The 20403-nt window shown below is 34.0% G+C and overlaps 3 protein-coding genes across 4 annotated transcripts; 1 reads left to right on the top strand and 2 right to left on the bottom strand.

The window, feature by feature from the left end:
* Window positions 1–2577: 2577 nt before the first annotated feature.
* LOC111014213 (uncharacterized) lies at window positions 2578–4767 on the bottom strand. Its single transcript, XM_022288870.2, has 2 exons — window positions 4089–4767; window positions 2578–3113 (listed from the first exon to the last, which is right to left on the bottom strand). The coding sequence occupies exons 1-2, from the start codon at window positions 4599–4601 to the stop codon at window positions 3060–3062; spliced, it is 567 nt and encodes a 188-aa protein (XP_022144562.1). The 5' UTR covers window positions 4602–4767; the 3' UTR covers window positions 2578–3059.
* Window positions 4768–7368: 2601 nt separating this feature from the next.
* Window positions 7369–12133, bottom strand: LOC111014190 (Cyclophilin-like peptidyl-prolyl cis-trans isomerase family protein). Of its 2 annotated transcripts, XM_088128244.1 has the most exons (9): window positions 11908–12133; window positions 11698–11811; window positions 11460–11608; window positions 9311–9383; window positions 9124–9213; window positions 8139–8178; window positions 7771–7853; window positions 7681–7702; window positions 7369–7650 (listed from the first exon to the last, which is right to left on the bottom strand). In XM_088128244.1, the coding sequence occupies exons 1-8, from the start codon at window positions 12016–12018 to the stop codon at window positions 7682–7684; spliced, it is 681 nt and encodes a 226-aa protein (XP_087984370.1). In that variant the 5' UTR covers window positions 12019–12133; the 3' UTR covers window positions 7369–7650; window position 7681. The 2 variants fall into 2 exon arrangements, with proteins under 2 accessions (XP_087984370.1, XP_022144529.1); XM_022288837.2 differs by having other exon boundaries at window positions 7369–7702.
* A 3038-nt stretch (window positions 12134–15171) lies between these two features.
* PNSL2 (PsbQ-like 2) lies at window positions 15172–16108 on the top strand. Its single transcript, XM_022288843.2, has 2 exons — window positions 15172–15658; window positions 15799–16108. The coding sequence occupies exons 1-2, from the start codon at window positions 15206–15208 to the stop codon at window positions 15895–15897; spliced, it is 552 nt and encodes a 183-aa protein (XP_022144535.1). The 5' UTR covers window positions 15172–15205; the 3' UTR covers window positions 15898–16108.
* The last annotated feature ends 4295 nt before the right edge of the window (window positions 16109–20403 follow it).

Below are 20403 nucleotides of genomic sequence, written 5' to 3'. Positions count from 1 at the left end.
ATTAGGTCTAGTTGAACATAGACATACGAAAACAACTAATCTAACCCTCTAAACGAGTTAAAAGCGATCTAGAACAGAACTAGAACATAATTCACGTCAACTTTGGTTGATATAGTGACCACCTAGTTGGTGTACTTGTGTTATTTATTTACCGAGGCAATTCTTGTTATCACGTACTCTTTATCAATTCTATTTACTCTTTATTTTCCAAAAATCAATATCAATTTATTTGATTATCCCCCATCAATTGCATTATTATAAGAAATTTCACACTTCCTCTCAGGTTTTGCGTTTCACACTTCCTTTTTCTTTTTAAATACATATTGTTGTCTTTGACGTTAAGACTTTTTTTTTTCCAATTAGAAGTTAAAAGTATTTTTTTTCTTTATTTATTATTATTTAAATTTTTTTAGTTCGGGAGCAGGAGGGGATCTACATTGCAGTCGGGGACACGTGGCCTTCTGAAATTAACAAAAAAAGTTATATTTCTATAAATTACATCAGAAGTTCGTGCCCTGTTGGCTTTTGTGAGCCCCTGTGCAATCTGGACTCTAGTGGTCCTATAGCATGATTCTAAATTTTAATTTTTTTTATATTCTTTTAATTTTCGTATTTTAAATTAGAAAATATTTTGAAAACTTATTATTTTTATTTAAAGCAAATAATTAAAAAACTTATATTGTGAGTTATACTTATTTAATGATGTATTCAGTTAAGGCATCATGTTTTTTTTTCTTTAAATATAGACAATTTTAAAATTAGGATTTCAAAATCGTCGCTCCATCTACTTATTCTTAAGAAAATATCATTATAGATTCCATTTCATCCTTTAAAAAACATCATTAGCCTCAAACAAATATATATAATATATATATATTTATTTAAGAGACTTTTCAAATTATTCACTACACTTTCTACTTTTTGGATTGAAATCCTTTTTGTATAGATAATCTGACTCTCTTTTCTGTTGAATTTTTTTTCCCGCTTTGATTCTCATCAACAAAAGAAAAGAATATATTTAGGCAAAATACAATATTTGAATTCGGTATCTAATTAGACCCTATAGTTTCAAAATTGATATTTTTAGTCCCTCAATTTTGAAAAATAATTCTAAATAATCATTGATCGCATTTGAACAATAGAAATGTGACAGGACATTGAACAATAGAAATGTGACAGGACAAGGAACAAAATAAAGTTCCGCTCCTCTTTCTCTTCCTCATTCTCTCATCTTTCTCATATATCTCAAATCCTTCCTTTCCAAGTCTTTTGAATCCAGATGTGGGAAAGGAACAAAATAAAGTTCCATGAACAAGAAGCAGAAGGTAAAACAAAACCCAGAAGATGATGCAAGTGAGTACCAAAATCTGCATCACAATGTTTCTACTAAAATAGTACCTCGTGAGCATAAAGGAAACCCATCAGCACCAACATCGCAATCCCATTGCCATGAAATGATCCCTCTACATCGGCTTCTGGTTGTGAAAATAAGACCAAATGGGACTGAATTTCTCCGACGACAACAAATTAATCGGAAAATCTACAAGCTAGATGAACCTTACCATGGACGTGGTGGGTCGTTTTGTTCTTGTCCCTCTCCTCTCTCGTTTTTACCTCGTCGCTTTAGCCACAACTTGCACATGACCCAGAGTTGGTATGTTCCTCTCTCATTTGGAACTAAATTGGAAATGAGGGGAAGCTTCCCTTCCCTCCAGATTTGAAACAAAGGGAGTTTTGACGGGTATCGACTCAGATATGGAGAAAGAAAAGAAAACGAGAGAACGATGTAGAGAAAGAGGAAGGGAAGGATGGGACTCCATTGCTAGCGACAGCAGCAACAACAATATAAGATTAATATAATTTGCTAAGTTCGCAAGTCCAGTTAACAAGTATAGCTATGTCATATTTTTGCTAGTTAACTAACGATTAAATGGGCTCCTGAATTATTTAAAACCTTATTTTTCAAACTTGAGAAACTAAAAATGTCCCTTTAAAATTCCACTCAAACTAAAAATTCCACTCAGGGACAAAAAAATATATTTTGTCAAAAAATAATAATAATAATAATAATAATTAGAATGAATTTTTATGCCAAATTTAAGAAGAGAACAAAGTGTTTTAAAAGTCCTCAAGATCACCTTTTTTCGAGGAAGTTTGATAGTATGTTGGCTATTATATAAGAATCTTGAAACTTGGAAGGAAAGTCATAAGAGTTTTGAAGGCAAGAAAAGAACCCCAAGACCAAGACATATGAAATATCTGTAAAGATTAGTATCTCTCAAGTATATTACTATACTGATCATATGTTCCTTTCCTTATGTATGTCAATAGAATAGCCCTTTTCTTAATCTTCTTTGCTCGATTCTATCGAAAGATATACGATCCTCCTCGCTCTTGTACCTGAATACTATTCCTTTTCTCTTTTCCTATAAACATATATTGTGATCAGGATACCAAATGTTCTTAATCTCCATAATTTTTTTTTTTTTGAAATCATCTCCATAATACAAACACAAATGAAGGATAGTTGAAGAAGAATATGGATATTTGTCCTAAATATCAAATGAACATGTAAGCTATATAAAATACATGTACATCTCTTTAACTACCGAAAGATTACTTTTGCAATGTACAATTTACAAGCCCAAATTTTATGGCTATAAGGGCAACACAACGAAAACAACACATCTTTCTGTGAGTAGCCAAAACCAAACACAGCCACAAGCAGAAATACAAGCTCATCGAGAGAGATATAAAGCACAAGACGACTGGTAAAATGATACGGACTTCTAGGATTCTAATAACTCGACCCAAGCAACAATCTGCCTTGCTTAATTCAGCGAATAGTATAGACTTGAAGGATTGGGGACTAAATATTTTTAGCGAGATCTTTATATGAAAACAATAGCCCCTTTTCCCCATCAGACAGGACTATCAGGAAACAAAGACTATACAAAACAGAAGCAATCCGCAAATAGTAGAAGCAAATTTACCATACCAGCAAAGCCAGACTCTTGAACAAAATCCTCGGGAAATCCACAACATTTCTTTGTCGCTATCTACGATGTCGCCCTTAATTCACTGTCTTCAAGTGGAAGATTCTGCACCTCATTCTGAAAGTTTTTGACAATCCAAAGAAGTAACCTCTTAATTAAAATTATATGAGTTGCAACTATTACTATGACTAGATTGTGATTATATTAATTACAATATAATAATATCAAATGCTCGAAAATACAATCCCAAAGCCTCGTGACCATAAATTTAAAACAAAAACGTACTGTAACATAAACAAGACCATCAAGTTAAGAATTCAAACTTGAATACTCATCCTATTGGTATAAGTTGATTCCCATTACCTAAGAATGCATTAATTCACAAGGCCGGCCTTAGTCTCAATCTATGATACTTGCAAAAAAGAACATGAACATCTATTCAAAATTAAGAAAGCAGTCCTCACCCCATCACCCACACTCACTCAAAGTACAGGCACCCAAGATTATATTACGATATGGCACGACCAACTACATTGCCGTGCCACAATGGTCATTGTTATTCTTTGAAGAAAAACAGTGAGAGCATTGATTCAATTTTCAAAAATGTTCAGTCCATCCATCGTCATGCTTCTAAAACTTCAAATTCTATCACAAAAAATGAGTTAGATATCCTATGTATTCCTCTAAATCAGACTAATGAGCTAAAACGGTATGTTTCCACCATAAATCATTAATCTAATGCCAATTATTGACTAGGAGGAAGCAAACCAAGGAATTAAAGAGAAGTAAAATTTTATAACCATATTAATCAGTAATATTTTAAGAACATGAATCAACAAATATTCCAGTTCTACATAAACAAGGTAAATCGGGAGTTATTGTAATGAAAAGTAGCTCAACATGCCTGCCCTGAAATAACTATAATACCGATGCTTGCTGATCCATAATCAACAACAAATATTTTCCAAAACAACGAAAAATTCAACACAAGATATCAACATCAAATAAAATCTGTTTAATCATATCAATTCGCAACATGTGAAATAGACGATAAACAAAAAAAAAAAAAAAAATAGCTCCGATTGGACGTACCTTTGAGAAAGCCCCATACCTATGAACAGGGGCTCCGCCCGCGGCGGAAGATTGATCAACTGGATCAGCCGCAGTGCAATCAGGCGGCGACTCAAAGAGGGACAGAGAGAATTGCTTGTCGACGACGCCGACGTCGAAATGAATCACACCCGAGGTGGACAAATCGAGACGGATGCCCTTGACAGGAAACCAAAGAAAGAGCTCCTGCGACGAAATCCCGGCCAATTCAGCGATCTGGCCGTAGCTGAGTACGCCGGAGACGTTGAGATCATAGTGAACTTCGTTCTCGAACTTGGCATTGCAAGGCTGGTCGAGGAAGACCTGGAACCGGCCGGTGGCGGAGTCGACGGAGAAATTGGTGATGTTCTTGGGGAGGAGGCCTATGGGGAGGCCGTGAAGGTGGAGATGGTCGTAAATGGTGGATGGATCGGCGGAGGCGGAGGCGGAGGCGGAGAAGGAGAAGAAGAGGAGGAGAATTAGGATGAGTGAGAAAGGGGAAGAGAGAGAAAACATGGCGGAATTTGGAGAAGGAGAAGGAAGAAGAAGTGTAGGGATTGTGAAGAAATTGTGATATGGCGTTGTGGGAGAGAATTTAGAGGTTGAAGAATGGCATTCTCAGCCTCAGGTTTGCGTTTCGCACTTTCACGCGCTTTGCAGTTTGCAGCAGCGACTGAAATTTTTGTTTTAGGGCTCCTTTTCTAAAAATAGTATAAACTTGTTTTTTTTAAACCAAAGTTCAGTTTTCTTAATATTTGGCTAAATATTAATTTGGGCTAAAGTTTATAAAGGTTTCTTTTCCCCTAATCTCATGTGGGCTCAGGTTTATTTGGATTTGGGTTCAACTTGGGCTTATTGAGTTTGGACCAACACTATGTGATACGATTTTATTGAACTAATGATTTTTTTCGAGAATTTATGGGAGGTGTCCCTATTTATCGTCCGATTTCGAAAAACGGATAAATGATATTTGATAATGAAAAATATCTATTTATGTTTTTCTAACTGTTTTGTAGGTTTGATTTTGACATTTCTATCCTGATTGCAAGTGGGGTGGCTATATGTTGGGTTTCTACCGATTGTGTGGGTAGAGTTTCACGATTTATTCCTCTGTTCACCGTATTTGTTCCTCTATTCACCGTTTACATTGTTTTGGGTCATAGTATTTGTGTTTCTAATTACATTTTGTTTATTGGCGTTTATTATATATTATTTAAGATAAAATTACCTAAATCTAAAAAAATTTAAGACAGAATTACTAATTCCCAATGTAGGCGGTCAATTTATACTTTCTACAATGTCATTTATCATTATACTTTGACAAAGTTCTTTTTTTAGTACAATATGTAGGGGTATGAGATTGAACTCACAATCTTTTGATTGGAGATATATGTTAACTATCGTTGAATTATACTCGTTTTGACAATTAAAGTTCATTAGTTTCTCTAATTATTAAATAGTAATATAATTGAGACACACCATAAGTTATTTTCAACAAAAGTCACACTAATTAAAAAACATGAATTTAGGTTGAGTTTTAAATTTTTAAGATAACATTTTGATTAAAAAAAATAGAAAAATTGTTAGAGCTTTTTTTAGTACAATAAATGTGGGGTGTGGTCCAAAGTGAGTCTAACTCGACAGTAATTGACATATATCTTCAACTAAAAAGTCGTGAATTCGATCCTTTTCCACACATGTTGTACTAAAAAAAATGTTGGGTGTGAGTATTTGAACCTCAAACATTGAGAGAATGAGTTTTATATATCTTTACCGCTAAACATAACCATGTAGCTTCCTTAGCTTCACTTCAAGTGAACCTAATACGATAATTTCTCGCATAACCATCGTTAACCATTAATAAATAATAGGAATCAACAAAGATCTCCCAACTCCCCTCACCACAGAACAGTTGTGTTTGCCAACATCTTCGACCACCACAACCTCGTTCTTGACCCCAATGCTCAACTCGACGCTCATCTTTGAACGTTTTGGAGGAGTGAAACTCGAAATAAATGAACTTGATTTTGTTTTTGGTCTTTGGCTCAATTGGTTTTCTTTGGTCTTCTGCTTTTGGCCTCTTGGATATTCTTTGGGTTTTTGTTTTCTATTTTTTTTAGTGTTAGTTTAAATTTTATATTTAAACAAAAAAAACTATACATACTTGATTTTGGTCTTTGGCTCAATTGTTTTTTAGAATTTAAAAAAAAACATAATAAACTATATCTATTTTACTGAAAATTTATTAGTTACAAGTATAAATATTTAATTTTAGAAAAATATTTAATATTTTATTCATAATTTAGTAAAATAGTTAATAAAATATATATTGATTATTTAAAAAATAACATCGAGTAAGGGATCGAGACACGGTGAGAAATGAATTCCTTGTTTTAGAGACATGAAAATAAAAATTTAGAATGATAAAAAAAACTTTTCAAAAATAAATTTTAGGGGAAAAAGTTAGTCAGAGAAAAAAATTTTAGTGAGAAAAGTCCAAAACAAACATTTTAGAGAGAGAATAAAGTTTGTGAGCAAAAGACAGGTTAGAGAAAGAGATAGAAATTAAAAAAAAATTATAGTGAGAAAAAAATTAGACAACAAAGAAAGTTTGGGATATATTTGTTGGGAAAAAAATAAATTAAAAGCGAAAAATTTTAATAGATAAAAATTGGTGATATATTTGCCAGAGAGAAAATAGATTAGAAGGAGAGAAAAATTATAAAATGCAAAATTTGAAGAGAGATAGAAGTTTGGAAATTATTACATTTTTAGAGAGAGAAAAATGAAAGTGATGAGTTAGGACAAAAAAGAAAGAAATAAAATATATAGATATGAAAATTTTTGGGGGAGGGAGCGAGCAATAATAGTAAATATCCTAGATATTACAATTTTAGGGAGACAATTTTCTTTTTAGAGAGAAATTTAGGAAAGAAAAAATTTTTAAGCTAGAAAAAATTTTGTTGGAGAGAAATATGTCAAAGAAAAAAAAATTGAGATTTGGGAAAACAAAAATTTGTTTTTTAAAATTATTTTTTTGAGTTTTTAAAATTTACTCAGAATTTCGAAAACGTTTTTAGAAAACAGAAAATAAAAAATTGAACCGGAATAATTCTATCTTTATAAAATAAAAAATAGAAAATAGAAAATGGAATAATTATCCCATGGTCATTTAAATACGATTGGCTGTGGTTATGAATTTCCATGAATGGTTTGTGTGAATTGCCGATATCACTACACAAACATTCTACTCATTAGCTTCACGTTGTTGAACAAACAAATATAACATGGAGGAATCTCTTCACTCATTTGTTCAAAGATACATACAAATTCCAGATTGAGCTTTAAGGATGGCAAAATAAAATTGCAGTATACAGAAATGCAGCAGAGAAGTATAAATCGGAAATCAAGCACTTGTAAGAGTGAGTTCGAAATGACTTTTTAAGTGTAGTGCTTCTAGTTCCTATAATTTGTGAAGACAAAGTTTTAAACGACATATAGAACAAACCGCTTCTATTTGTATCCCTCTTCTAGTCTTTCCTAGCACAGTTTTTGATCTCCTCATCTTTCCTAGCACAGTTTTTGATCTCCTCATTTTAAGGGAAGCATTTCATTCTCTGCAGATAACAAAAAATCAGTCTATGTCTAAGCATTCATTGCATTCTAAAAACTTGGCCGTGCTTACCTGTCTTTCAATCTCGACAAAAGATGCAGCTAGCCTTTGCTTCAAAGTTGATCTCTCCTCTTCACAACGCTCCAAATTGGTATCTAAATGCAAAAGAGACCAAACAAATGATGCATATGACTCAAAAATATTTTAGGAGTTCATAATGGTTTCTCGATTTTCTGTGATGGGAATCCAAGGCCTATATAAGTATAACAGGGGAATGGCCTATGCTTGCATCTTAAACATCTCAAAGTTTTGTCCCCATGCTTATTTGCTCTAAGAGCTACGCTGATCAGAATAATTGAAAATATATCTTTCAGAGTAAATGTAAAACATAAGTCTTAATCCAACAAGTATAGCGTAGGACAGAAGATTGACATTCTCACCGTAATAATATGATGATAGTATTGATATGCGTTCATTTGGCTGAAAAAAAAAGATTATTGTCAATTTAGAACAAGAACAGTGATGAGAAAGATGAAAATAGCAATCAATGTAACATTGAACTAGGAAAAATTTTACTGAAGAGAAACAAATCAGTGGAGCATAGTAGAGTTGCAGAGTTTGTTATTATCATCCAAGTTGATCAAACGATTCAAACATTGTAAAGATGAATGACTAGTGTTTTCTTTTGAGTTTATTATTATCATCGAATTGATCAAACCATGTAAATATAAAAGGTAGAGTTTCTTTTGAATTTCCCACTCCACCCATGCATACATTAACTATCTAAGCTCTATTCAAAATATTATGGGGCATTTGGTACTTGATAATGAAGGTTGACGAATGAGCCTCAAATACTCACGTTACCATTGGACATTGGGATTCTTAGCCTGCTAAGAATAATTAACATAATAATTATCGACTTAAGATAATTTCAATAATTTTATAACTCTTCTTTAATTTAACTTTATATAACTATTTGGTTTATAAAAAGGATATAATTAGATTTATAGATTTTAGATAATAAATAAATCTAAGCTGTAGATCAAAGTTTACAAAATCTCATTTAGATGTACTAAACACCGTCATCCTGTTTTTAGCCCTCTTATTCCCATACATTTTATTCCATTACTGCATATTCAACGCCCCACTACTGCCAAGAAAGAAAGGGGAAAATATGCAAAGAAGTAGATTGAAAAATATAATAATGTGACCAGGAGAACATGTTTAGAGAAAGTGAGAAAATAAATAAATAAAAAAGAATAAGAAAGGCTTAAAAAGGATGCAACATTGAGATGTGAACCGCTGAAGTTAGAAAATATGCATTAAAGATAGAGAGCACAAACTTGAATAAGTTCTTAAAATCGCAACAAATGATAACTTATCGAGCTTGTACTGCTGTAATAAAAGAAAGCAAACTAAGTTTACCATTACAAATATACCCTCACGGCGAGTAGGGAGTTCTTCTAGCTTTTTCAATGTATCGTCACCTTTGGTAACTTTTCCAAAGATTGCATACTGAGAAAGTAGATGTGAACATATTTATTATCCTTCGTTCCATATATCTGAAGTAAACTGATATTTCAGTCTGATGTTTAAAATTGTGATTGCATACCTTGCCATCAAGATGAGGAGCATCTCCAAGTAGCATAGAAAAAGAGGATTGAGCACTGTCCGGATCATCATATCTAAGCAGATCACAAGAAACATTTAAAAGGAATAACAACCAAACTTTTCACTTACAAAAAAAGGAGACTTGATAAGGAATATAATAAAACAAAATAAAGTCAAGAGTCAGATAACTAGGCTAGGATGCATCGTGTAACATGAAAGATGGCATGTTAAACATCTAAATGACTGCATGGTTTACATACATATCATAAAGCACAAGAAAATAATGATTGAAGGAGAAAATGCTTCTTAATTCTTTTTCAAATTAGTATTCACATTGAAGCCAAATGATACAATCAAGTGGAAAATTGACAAAATATCCAATATCCAGCTGTTAGTTTTTTGGGTATAGGTAAGACCATTTCAGCTGAATACTGACAGATAAGGAAAGAATAGACCGTAGGAGCACGAACATAGACACAAGACACGGACAAGGCCCATGTAGGCGGACTTGAGACGAAAGAAAAAACAAGAGGAGCCTACAAAAAGAAACAACCCGGAAAAAGGAACAATCCATTCTTCACATTTCATTTAGTTTTCTTTTCCATTTTAAGTTTGTTCCTCTAAGCTGTAGCAGTTAATTTAACTTGATCTTGTAATCTTACAAGCCCCTCATGGCTAGTATCTGTCCTATTTCTTCTTTTCTTAACAATTCCTCCTTCTAGCTGGTCTCTAATTCTGTAGCAGAGCTGTCTAATTCTGTTTCTTGCTAAATTTAAGCCGAATTTATTCAAATCTAATTAGTCTTCATGTAGCTAGTTGAAACAATAAAAACAATATTTTAAACGTAGTTCAAAAACAGTACCCTAACATACCTACATCACAAATTCATCTTGTTCACAAGATGGAAGGATCCAAAGCACCTCATTTATATGCCTTCCTGCAAGATGATAGATCCAACTCTAATTTCAACAAGACTGCAAAAGGGTACTAGGTAAGGAAAGAATCAGAGAACTTCCCCTTCTCTCTAAACCTGGCTGCCGCAGTACATTTTTTTTTTTTGATATCAGTGAGTGTCCGGACCAGCTTACGCGCACCTCGACTAATCTCACAAGACAACCGTCTGATCCTACAACATTTTGGTGTCGTGAAACACAAATGAATTACTAATTCCTAAGGTAGATGGCCATCATGGGATTTGAACCCATTACTTATAAGATGAAAGGCTTAAGGGCCTTAAGTTTTTGCCACTCATCTTGCAATGAGAAGAACTTATCTTGATTACAAGATGAACGATAGCAAACCCATAATCTAGTCATCTCACAACAGAGGATTGGATCCTAATTTTAAAATGAAACCCTTGTGTTCTTCATTGATAAAAAGAAATCAAGGTCCAACAAGGGTCTTTTCCTCCACCCTTAATTCTTTGCAAAATGAAATAGAACCCACAATTACCACCCTTGAACAAAATTGCCAAGAATACCCAAACCAGCAGTAAGACAAAAAAGTAAAAACCAATATAAATACGGTTCTCACCTAAAGTTAATTACATTGAAACAATAGTTAGAAAAAAGACTTGAAAAAGAACACCAAGAGAATATATGATTCTTTGCAAAATGCCATCAATCAAGCCAATCTAAAGCCTTTCCATAGGAACTTCTTGGTTGCTTTCAATCCAAATACTCCCAAGAATAGCTTTTACTGCACTAATCCTTAATAATTTAATGCCAGAAAGAAGTTGAAATTTATTTCCCTCCACCCAAATTTTTCTTTGCAAATTGTCTCCATCAATACAAATCCACCGAAAACCAACAGTTTTATCTTAGTTTCTTCAAATGAAAGCTAACAAAATCAACCGAAACTAGCCATCTGAAAACTCACCTCTTCAATAAGAAACAACAAAACCAAAAATCCTCAAACATTTGATTCATAGAAACTCAATTAGCAACAAACTGGTAAGGTAACTACATAACTTCCATTTCTTCAAGAGCAAGGGTGCTTCCGTTCGAAGATGAAAACATCAAATTTTAAGAACATTCCATCCTAATAACACACTAGCAACAAGTCATTACAGACAAGACCTGAGTTACTGAAAATTGTCCTAGAAAAAAGCAATCAGAGGTAACTTTGCGCGTAGAGTACAAAGAACTTACCTTCCCATAGAAAGAATACCTCTAACGTGTTTGACATCACTAAATTCACCAACAATAGTCTTCTTAGCTTGCTCACTTTGCTCCTCGTTCATGGGAGCTGATCTTCCCCCCACTACATCTGCCACTTGCGCCACAAATCCTTTATCAACCTGACAATGTAAGCTTATCTCACCAACGAATTTCCCAACGCAGTCACAAAAAAATAGAAAGAAAAAAAACGATCGGAAGTTCTAAATACCCGAAAGAAGTGATTGGTGTTATAGCATCCGAGACGAACAAGTTTGAAAATGTGGTCAACGGTTTTGGGCGCTACGTTGGGGAAGAAACCGAATTCGATATCGCCATAATTCGTCTGGGTAATCGAAAATGCAGTTCGATCCGTTAGTGAATGCTGCTACTGAAGTTCTACAGGGATTGAATTTTAATCAAGAGAGAAGGTAGGAATAACCTGAAATACAACACGAGCAGATCCAAGTTGAGAATCCTGAGCAGAAGCGATGGTGGAGAATGCAAAAAGTAGATAACCAGCAAGAATCGACACCACACCAGGTCTCTGCATTTTGCAATTCGTTGGTACAAATTGGCGCCTGATCAGGAAATTGTTCGTCAACAGTCAAGTTCTAGTTTAGCCCCTCAACCCAGCGGCCATTTTTTTTCTCTCTCTTTTTTTCTTCCTTCTTTTTGTTAATATATATATTTTTTAATTGCAGCGACCGGAAAGATTCGAACTCAAATTTTGAAGAATAGTTAAAAAATTGGAAATTTGAACCTCAATTCATTCATCGCTTAATTAAGTTTATATTAGCACTTATGCAGTTGATAACGCATATATGGTATCAAGGGTAGAAATAATTTGAGCTCATGGATAAAAGCAACTATGCTTTCTTTAAGATCAATGGTTCAATTTCATTCTACCATAGTAAATTAAAAAGAAGAATAATAATAATAATGGAAAGACTCAATATAGGTTCAGTCTCTGGTATTTAAATTTTTTTAATTTAATTACCTGTATTTTAACATTTTTTAATTAAGATCATCATCATTGTCTAATATTGAAATTATTTGATGATGAATTCACATGATATAGTGTTTATAATTGGACAGAAATTTAAAGGAAAAAAGAGGAAACTTTTCAAATCTCTCTAAATTTACAGGTGTAAATTTCAAGTTTTCTTATAATCTTTTTGTTTTCCCTAATTCATTGAGTATTGTAATATGTAAACTTACCGCCAGTTAATTTTAACATTTTTTTAACTACGAGGGACTAAATTAAAAAATATTAATATTTAAAATTATTTTTTTAATTTAATACCTTGTATTTTAACGTTTTCTCAATTAAGTTCATCACTGTTGGATAATATTGAAATTGGTTAAGGATGAACTTACCTCACATATACTGAATAAATAGGAGGGAATTTAGGTGAGGAAAGATACATTTATAAAACTTTTCAATTATGTTTGTGCAGAATTTGGGTTTAATCTAGAGGTCGACAGTTCCAACAAATACGCCTGCACATACAGAAATATGCACAGCAATGTGGTGCTAAATCCAACACCAATGGGAAATATGCATACAGAAATATGCACACCAAAGAATTCATTTGGAGAATAGCAAAATTGAGGTTGTGAAAACATACTTCGTGCCTCAGGTCTTTTCTCCTGTGAAGTAATCCTTTAACTGCTACTTCACCTCGGTTGTTATGGCAAATATCCTGGTGGACTGGACCAACCTGCTCTTTAGATTGTGGATAATGGGTCAATCTATAATGGCTTGTATACTGACAATCAATCTAGTACCACGAATTCCGCCATGAATGTCATGCGATATTGGCCTTTCTCAAGGGCGAGGGGGAGCTTGATTTTGTCCGAGAGAAACCCACTCCCTAACAAACCCGACTATCAGTGTTGTTCCATCTTTTAATTTGCTTAATCACCAGCCTAGAGCATTGAACGTGTTAAGAGAGAGAATATTAGTGGAAGCCTCATTGTAAACAAAACACGGTGGACTGTAATGTTGTTGATTTCAAGTGTTACCAACAGATCATCATTATGAAGGAGTTGGTTCTCTCACTCTTTCAAGATGAAGGTCGTTCATTAGTTTCTCTATATATGATGCTTGTATCGAAGAGCTAGTTAGTAGAAGGCTTTTTGCTGTGTGACCACACCAATCTTTTGTCTCTTAGGTCAACAATCAAAGTTAAACACGCTATGTCATCGAAGAGGCTATCCACCCTCAGAGCCTTAATTATCTGGAAACTAGACTACATAATCCCTCAAGGGACTCATTCAATACAACAGGTGAGTCGCTGATCTCCAAGGTCGTGGCTCCCTAAGAGTCAATCCACGAGGACCTGCCCAAGGTCATGGAAAGTGGCAAACATTCCCAACTTCTGTTGGTGGCACCACACTTTCATGGCTCACAAGAGTTATAGAAAATGCTATATATTTTATAGCATCATTATTTTATACCAAGTTCGACGAAGATCCCACCCATTAATTCAATTCCAATGAACATAAAAAAAAAATGCAAATTTTTGACTGGGTCTCAATCGTATATGAGATGGAAATATTTAGAAAAAAGAGTATATAAAATGCAACGGCACATGTATTCGTAAATTAATCTCCTTTTACAAACAAACAAAGTAGTGACCACATGTATATGTAGATCAGGGCGGATCTACGTTGGGTCTAGAGGAGGCTCGAACCCCCCTGAACTTTAAGAAATATACAATTAGTATTAAAAAGACTAGTGACGTGGTGGTTGTACAATGCCTAGCCCCCGTTCGAATCTTTTTTTTTTCTTCTAATTTTCACTTTGCTGTGCAAAAGTTCGGTCAATTTTTCTTTTTAATTTTCCTTCGAGTTATCTTCCATATTTGAACTTGAGACATTTTTATTTATATTATTTTCCATCTAATTTGTATTTTTTTCGCTTTATTCATGATTTTTCTATACTTTTTTCTTATTCTAACCTAAGTAGATCATAGATTATATAAATTTTTTAAAAAATGATAAATTATAAATTTTCTATACAAATATGTAAATTTTTAAATTTACCACACTTACTCTTTAATCCTACCAAAAATCTTTTTCAATCATTTGTTGTCTTTAATCTAATTAGTATAGGTATATTTTTATTGACTTTATAGAGTTGACTATTGAACTTATTATACACAGTAATTAGTAAAAATTTGGACTAGAACATAATGTTTTAACTATTTTTATACATATAATTATTATATACATAATTTTTTATGTTTTTATTTTTTAATTCTATTTTTATTAATGTTATTGTAGATTTAACTTAAAATCTAAATAAAAATGGACATATAATAAAAGTAACATTAGTTTTTGATAGATATTTTATATAATGAATTTATAAAAATATTGACAAATCCAAATATAATAAGAATAAATTGTTGATTATAATTATAATATAGAATTTGTAAAGCACGTTGAAAAAAAAAAACACTTGCTATCTCAAAATCATATTTTTATCTACTAACTTAACTCGTAAATTAGTATGAAGTCCCCCTCACTCTGATTTCTGGATCGTCAATGACGTACATAGCAAATACACCCACATAAATAAATAAACAAATTTATATATACGAAGGGCCAAGATAATGGTAGCAAGTGATAAAACGTAAGGCTGTGAATGGATGGAAACAGATATGAATGTTACCCCACAAAAACAAACACCATATGAAATTAAACTGGTGAAGTCAAAAAGCCTATCCAAAGCCATGGCTTGTGCCTACCCCAACGCCAACGCCCTCTTTTCCTCTCGCAAATGCAGAAACAGACACCGCCCCTTCCCCCTCATCACTGCCTCACTCCCCCTCCACCGCCGCCACATCGCAGTTGCAGCGGCGATCGCGATGGCGACGATGCACGTGACGACGATGCCGCTCGCGCTCGCTCAGAATTGGGGCACCCGCTCGTTCCTCAAAGAGCGGTACTTCGAGCCGGGGCTGTCGGCGGAGGACGCGGTGGCGAGGATAAGGCAGACCGCGGAGGGGCTGCACAGCATTCGTGACATGCTGGAGACCATGTCGTGGAGGTACGTCATCTTCTACATCCGTCTCAAGTCCGCATATCTCTCTCAAGACTTGAAAACCGCCATGGCCACGCTCCCCCAAGCTCGTCAAAGTGACTACGTCAAAGCTGCTAACGAGTTGGTCGATAACATGGCCGAGGTACGTTTATATTATAGAAAAATACTTGGCTCGATAGTAGTAAAGAGAAATTTTTAACGATGGCGATGACAAGATTTTTTTTGTTAGATAATTAATACATTAAACTGAATTTGGGTTTAATTTTTGGATTGGTGTTTCAGTTGGATTATTACGTTCGCACGCCCAAGGTGTATGAGTCTTATTTGTATTACGAGAAGACACTGAAATCCATAGACAATCTGGTGGCTTTGTTGGCATAGCTGCAAATTCAAATTCAAATAATACCCAAAATCGGATCGAAACGGCCTCATACTTCTGATTTCGATGTCATGTTTTAAGAATTTTTTAACTTTTTATTCAAGTACAGCACCACACTAATAATGTAGAAATTATTATTTTGTTTTTTCAATCTTGGTTATTGTGGTTACGTTGCTGATTTGTATTTTAATGAATAATTATCTCTCAGCATAATCGTTAGCAATGAAACTTTTTTTTTTTTTATACAAAGTGTGGGGATGAGAATTCGAACTCATGATCTCTTAGTCAGAGATAAGTGTTTTAACCACTTGAACTATACTCGATTTGACAATGAAACTTTTCGTGTAGGTTAGATCTCCTCGTAAATGTATTGCCATCAAAGTTTATAAAATATATGTACACAATAATAAACCCTTAAATAGGCTCAAACAGCAAGTGAAAATCAAGTAGTCAGTCACAATTTCAAGTCCGATATGACAAAAGGCCCAATATGATTTTAGAAAGGCCCAAACTTGAAAATGTTAAAATAATAACAAAGAAAAAAAAAATACTTAGTACCTATTTTTGTCCTAAGTACCAATATGGTATCAAATTTTAATGATTACGAAAAGATATACACTACCAGTAAGTACCTAAGTTTTGTTCAGTAACAAAATGATAATAAAATACAAACAATATTTAGATGTTTAACTCATTTCTGGCGGATCACAATTAAATTTAATTTTTTTACATATAGGAGAGATAAAGGTAGAAAAAGATATTTTTTTTTCTATTAAACAAAAAAACTAAATGACTATCAAATTGATTCGCGTAAAGTAGATGTTGGGATGTATGACTTAAGCTCGTGATATAAGGTAAAGCATTTAGATATAAATAAAATATATTTAATATTTGGATATGCATTTTGTCAATGAAATTTGACATTTAACGCTTAATCGCTCAGCTATCAAATGTGTTCTTAAACTTGGTATGTAGCAGACATACGATGAGGACACGTTTAAGAGCAATAGTTTAAATAGTCTATAGTAAATAGATAGGGTTGGAGATCTTATCTTAGAGACACTCTTGATACGGTCTACTTTGTAATTGTTAGAAATAATTCATCTAGAGCGTTCATATATGGTGACGTGTAAGTGGAGGTATCATATGTAACGAGAATTGGATAAATAATGGACCGTGATGTGTCTAGCACGTACAACACCCACGCCCTTGTGGTTTACAATTGTTAAATATAGTAATGATTTAAAAGTCCAAAAGCAAGTGCAAGTTCCCTTTTGCAAAGGTAGATTAAAGATGATATGATGTTTTGCCTCTACGTAGTGATGTTTTGTAAGGAAAAGACAGTGGCAATTTGATTGAAAAGTTTCTTATGATGATTTTCTAAATCATTTTCTTTTACTTTTAATAGAAAGTAAACCATGTTAGTACCATTTTCTCCAATTTGATTGAAAAAAGATTGGAAGTGCCGATAAAAGGGGATAACTTCAGAATGAAGAGGAAAAAAGACTACCAAGAAGGGTAAGAAAGTGTCGTGAGCCTTATGGCAAGATCAGATGAGATTTAACCTGTTGTATCGCTCCACAGTTGCTTCTTATATATTTGAATAAAGGCATGATCCTAACTAAAGAATATCAAGCGGAAATCGAAATCCGAGCGAGACAATCCCCGGCGGAAGATTTCGGCATGGACCAGTTCTTCAAGGACCCCCCGTCCTGGCGCTCTCTTTTTGAGCGACCCTTTCTTTCAGTTGGGCCTCTACAATTGCCCTAATGCGGGCTGGATCCCTTTCCCCGTACACATCCATATCGGGTTCGGGAGCCTCCTCAACGGGAACTTCTACTTCTTCCCGTAGAGGTACTTTGCCTAGCGTCTATGTTTGATCTTTTTCAGGAATTCCAAAGAATGCTATATGAGGAAAAGTCTATGGAGTCATAAATATTGAAAGAACTTGAAGAAGATGAGATTGAGCAAGAGAGGTACACCGTACCAAGGAGCTTACAAGTGCCAACAATTCAAGGTAAGAGTATATGTTTCACCTCGAGAAGAAAAGTACTCATTCAAGTCCTTTTGTTGTTGTAAGAACTCGGAAAACTATGCTCACTCAAGAGGTCAAAGAAGAAAGGAGTATAGAAATTTTCAAGTAGATGAAAGTGTCATGCGCATAGAGAAAGTTCACAAGTCTTCAATAATCATGCAAAGAGAATTGGACAATATATTGAGGCTTATTATTGGACTAACTCAAACTTTATTTGAGGACGAATCACGTTAAAAAATGAGGAGATAATACGATCATATGCAACAACTCATTTGATTCATCCAACAACGCCATGAAGAGGCATGCACAAGTCATGGAGACTCTACAAGGAAAAAGGACCCATTATGACCCACAAGTAAAAAAAATGACAGCTATATATATATATATATATATTTCTTCTTTTTAACAAGTAACCCAATTTTTGCTGCTCCTTCAGGCTCAAGCTTCTTATGCCAGGCCCTAATCATCCTTTAAGAAACGTGAAAGAGTCTAGTTCCAAAATTGATACCTCATCGATTATGAGATGAAATATTCTATAAGGTGAACGTAAAGTACATAACTGCCTCTTGCACTACAAATTAACTCACCTAAATATATGTCTAATTACCTAAAAGTTCCTAAGGGCCTAAGTACACAAGCACACAAGTACCCTTCTTGCACTACAAATTCACTTAAAAACACACTTAAAAACGTGTTTAAGGGACATAATAAAGTGTCTTATAAGTGTCATTTAGACTCCCAATCGAACCTAGAAAGTATCTCAGTTGACCAAAATAAATGGAACCTACTCATCACCCAACCTCCCTTTAACTCAAACTATCTAAAATTGTGCCCTAAGTGGCCAAAATGAATGAAACAAACTTATTATATAACCCAAACTAGTTAAAATGGTGATAAATTATTAAAAAATTACTTACTAAGAAACTTTTCTCCTTCAATAGTTGAAACAATCAATCCAACCCACATAATAAGAGAATATAGGAGAAGCATAGAAACGACACAAAAGATTTATACTGGTTCGCACAAGCAAAGGGCTACACTCGATCTTCCGCGACAAGCGGGTTCTACTATGATAGGATTGGTACAACGGGCATACAAATCTCTCAACAATAATCATTATTCAGGACCTCGACAAAAGCCACTTAGCTTTTAAGTACTACACCAATAGGAACCTAAGAATATAGGAATGAAAAACCTCACTAAATACTTGTGAGAACTGGTTGTAGACGATGCACTACAACTCCGAGGTCTCGTCTCTGTATCTCCACTAAATAACACTGTCACTGCCCTCTAAATTTGTGCACTACAAGTTCTGGCCACCACTGATATTGTGCAACAACACAACATTAAACCTAAATGAAAAACGAAAGTATTTAAATCCTCGTTATTGCAACGTTGAGATGCTGTCCAAAGCATCTCAACACTACGACGACCAAAAACAGCATCACAACATAATCGTGTGTCTGTGTCTTTTCTTTAATTTTGCAGCAGCATCTAATTTCATTCGAATTTCTCCAATCTTCCATTATTTTGACTCCACCAATCCCACCAGCTAACCAGCCAAAATGAACAAAACTCACATAACCCACCCCCTTGAGCCCAACCTAGTTAAAATTGTACATAATAAACCCAGTCCCTTAACTCAAGTAATCTAAAACTATTCCGAAGGTTTCATAATAAACCCAAAACACGTAACCAACCCCCTACTTAACTTTCTACCAGCATAGCTACCATTAACTGCAAGGTAGCCATACAATTCCATATACAATACACACTAAATCAAGAACCTTAACTCACTCGATTTTCTAATCTCAATTATGGCTACCACTACTACATACCTATACAAGTTAATAATTAAACATAAAAAACGACAAAACATATACAAACAAACATATAAAATATGATAAGTTTCAATATGATGTTGTAACATTAAATACATCATTCAAAGTATCAAGACTCGTGTAGCTTTAAGTCATACCGAGTTATAAGAGACCCTCTTGTATGCTTCTTAATGTACAATAAAAATAAAGTCTAAATCAAGAATTTTGACACTAAAAGGAGCTCAAAGTCCCTTAAACGTGCCTAAAAGAAATTTTAGGACCTTAAAAAATCGAAAGTGTTCCTAAAATAAGCCAAACATGCCTAACCCGATTCTAAATAATTAATCAAAACAAACCTAGGGCACAAATAACACACACACAAAGTAATTTCTCAAAACAAAACACTCATTAATAAATCAATTAATCTTCACAAAATAATAAAACAAACAAGAGTCATCAAAGAAATTGAATTAAAAGTAATCGGAAAAAAAAAAAAAAGATTACCCCCTCAGAAGATGGGAGAAATCAAGAGGATAGGAGAAAATGAAGGGAGGGAAAAAATGCAGAACTGAACCGGGGTTAAAGAACTTTTTCCAACAAAATCAACGAGTCAACCCATGTCCATATGTTATCGCATTTCTATTAGACGCTAC

The sequence above is a fragment of the Momordica charantia genome (genome assembly GCF_013281855.1).
Source record: "Momordica charantia cultivar OHB3-1 chromosome 8 unlocalized genomic scaffold, Mcharantia_2.0 BLBB01000008.1, whole genome shotgun sequence".
NCBI classification, from domain to species: Eukaryota; Viridiplantae; Streptophyta; class Magnoliopsida; order Cucurbitales; family Cucurbitaceae; genus Momordica; species Momordica charantia.
Note: the sequence above shows the minus strand (reverse complement) of the source record. Positions and strands in the feature narration are given on the sequence as shown.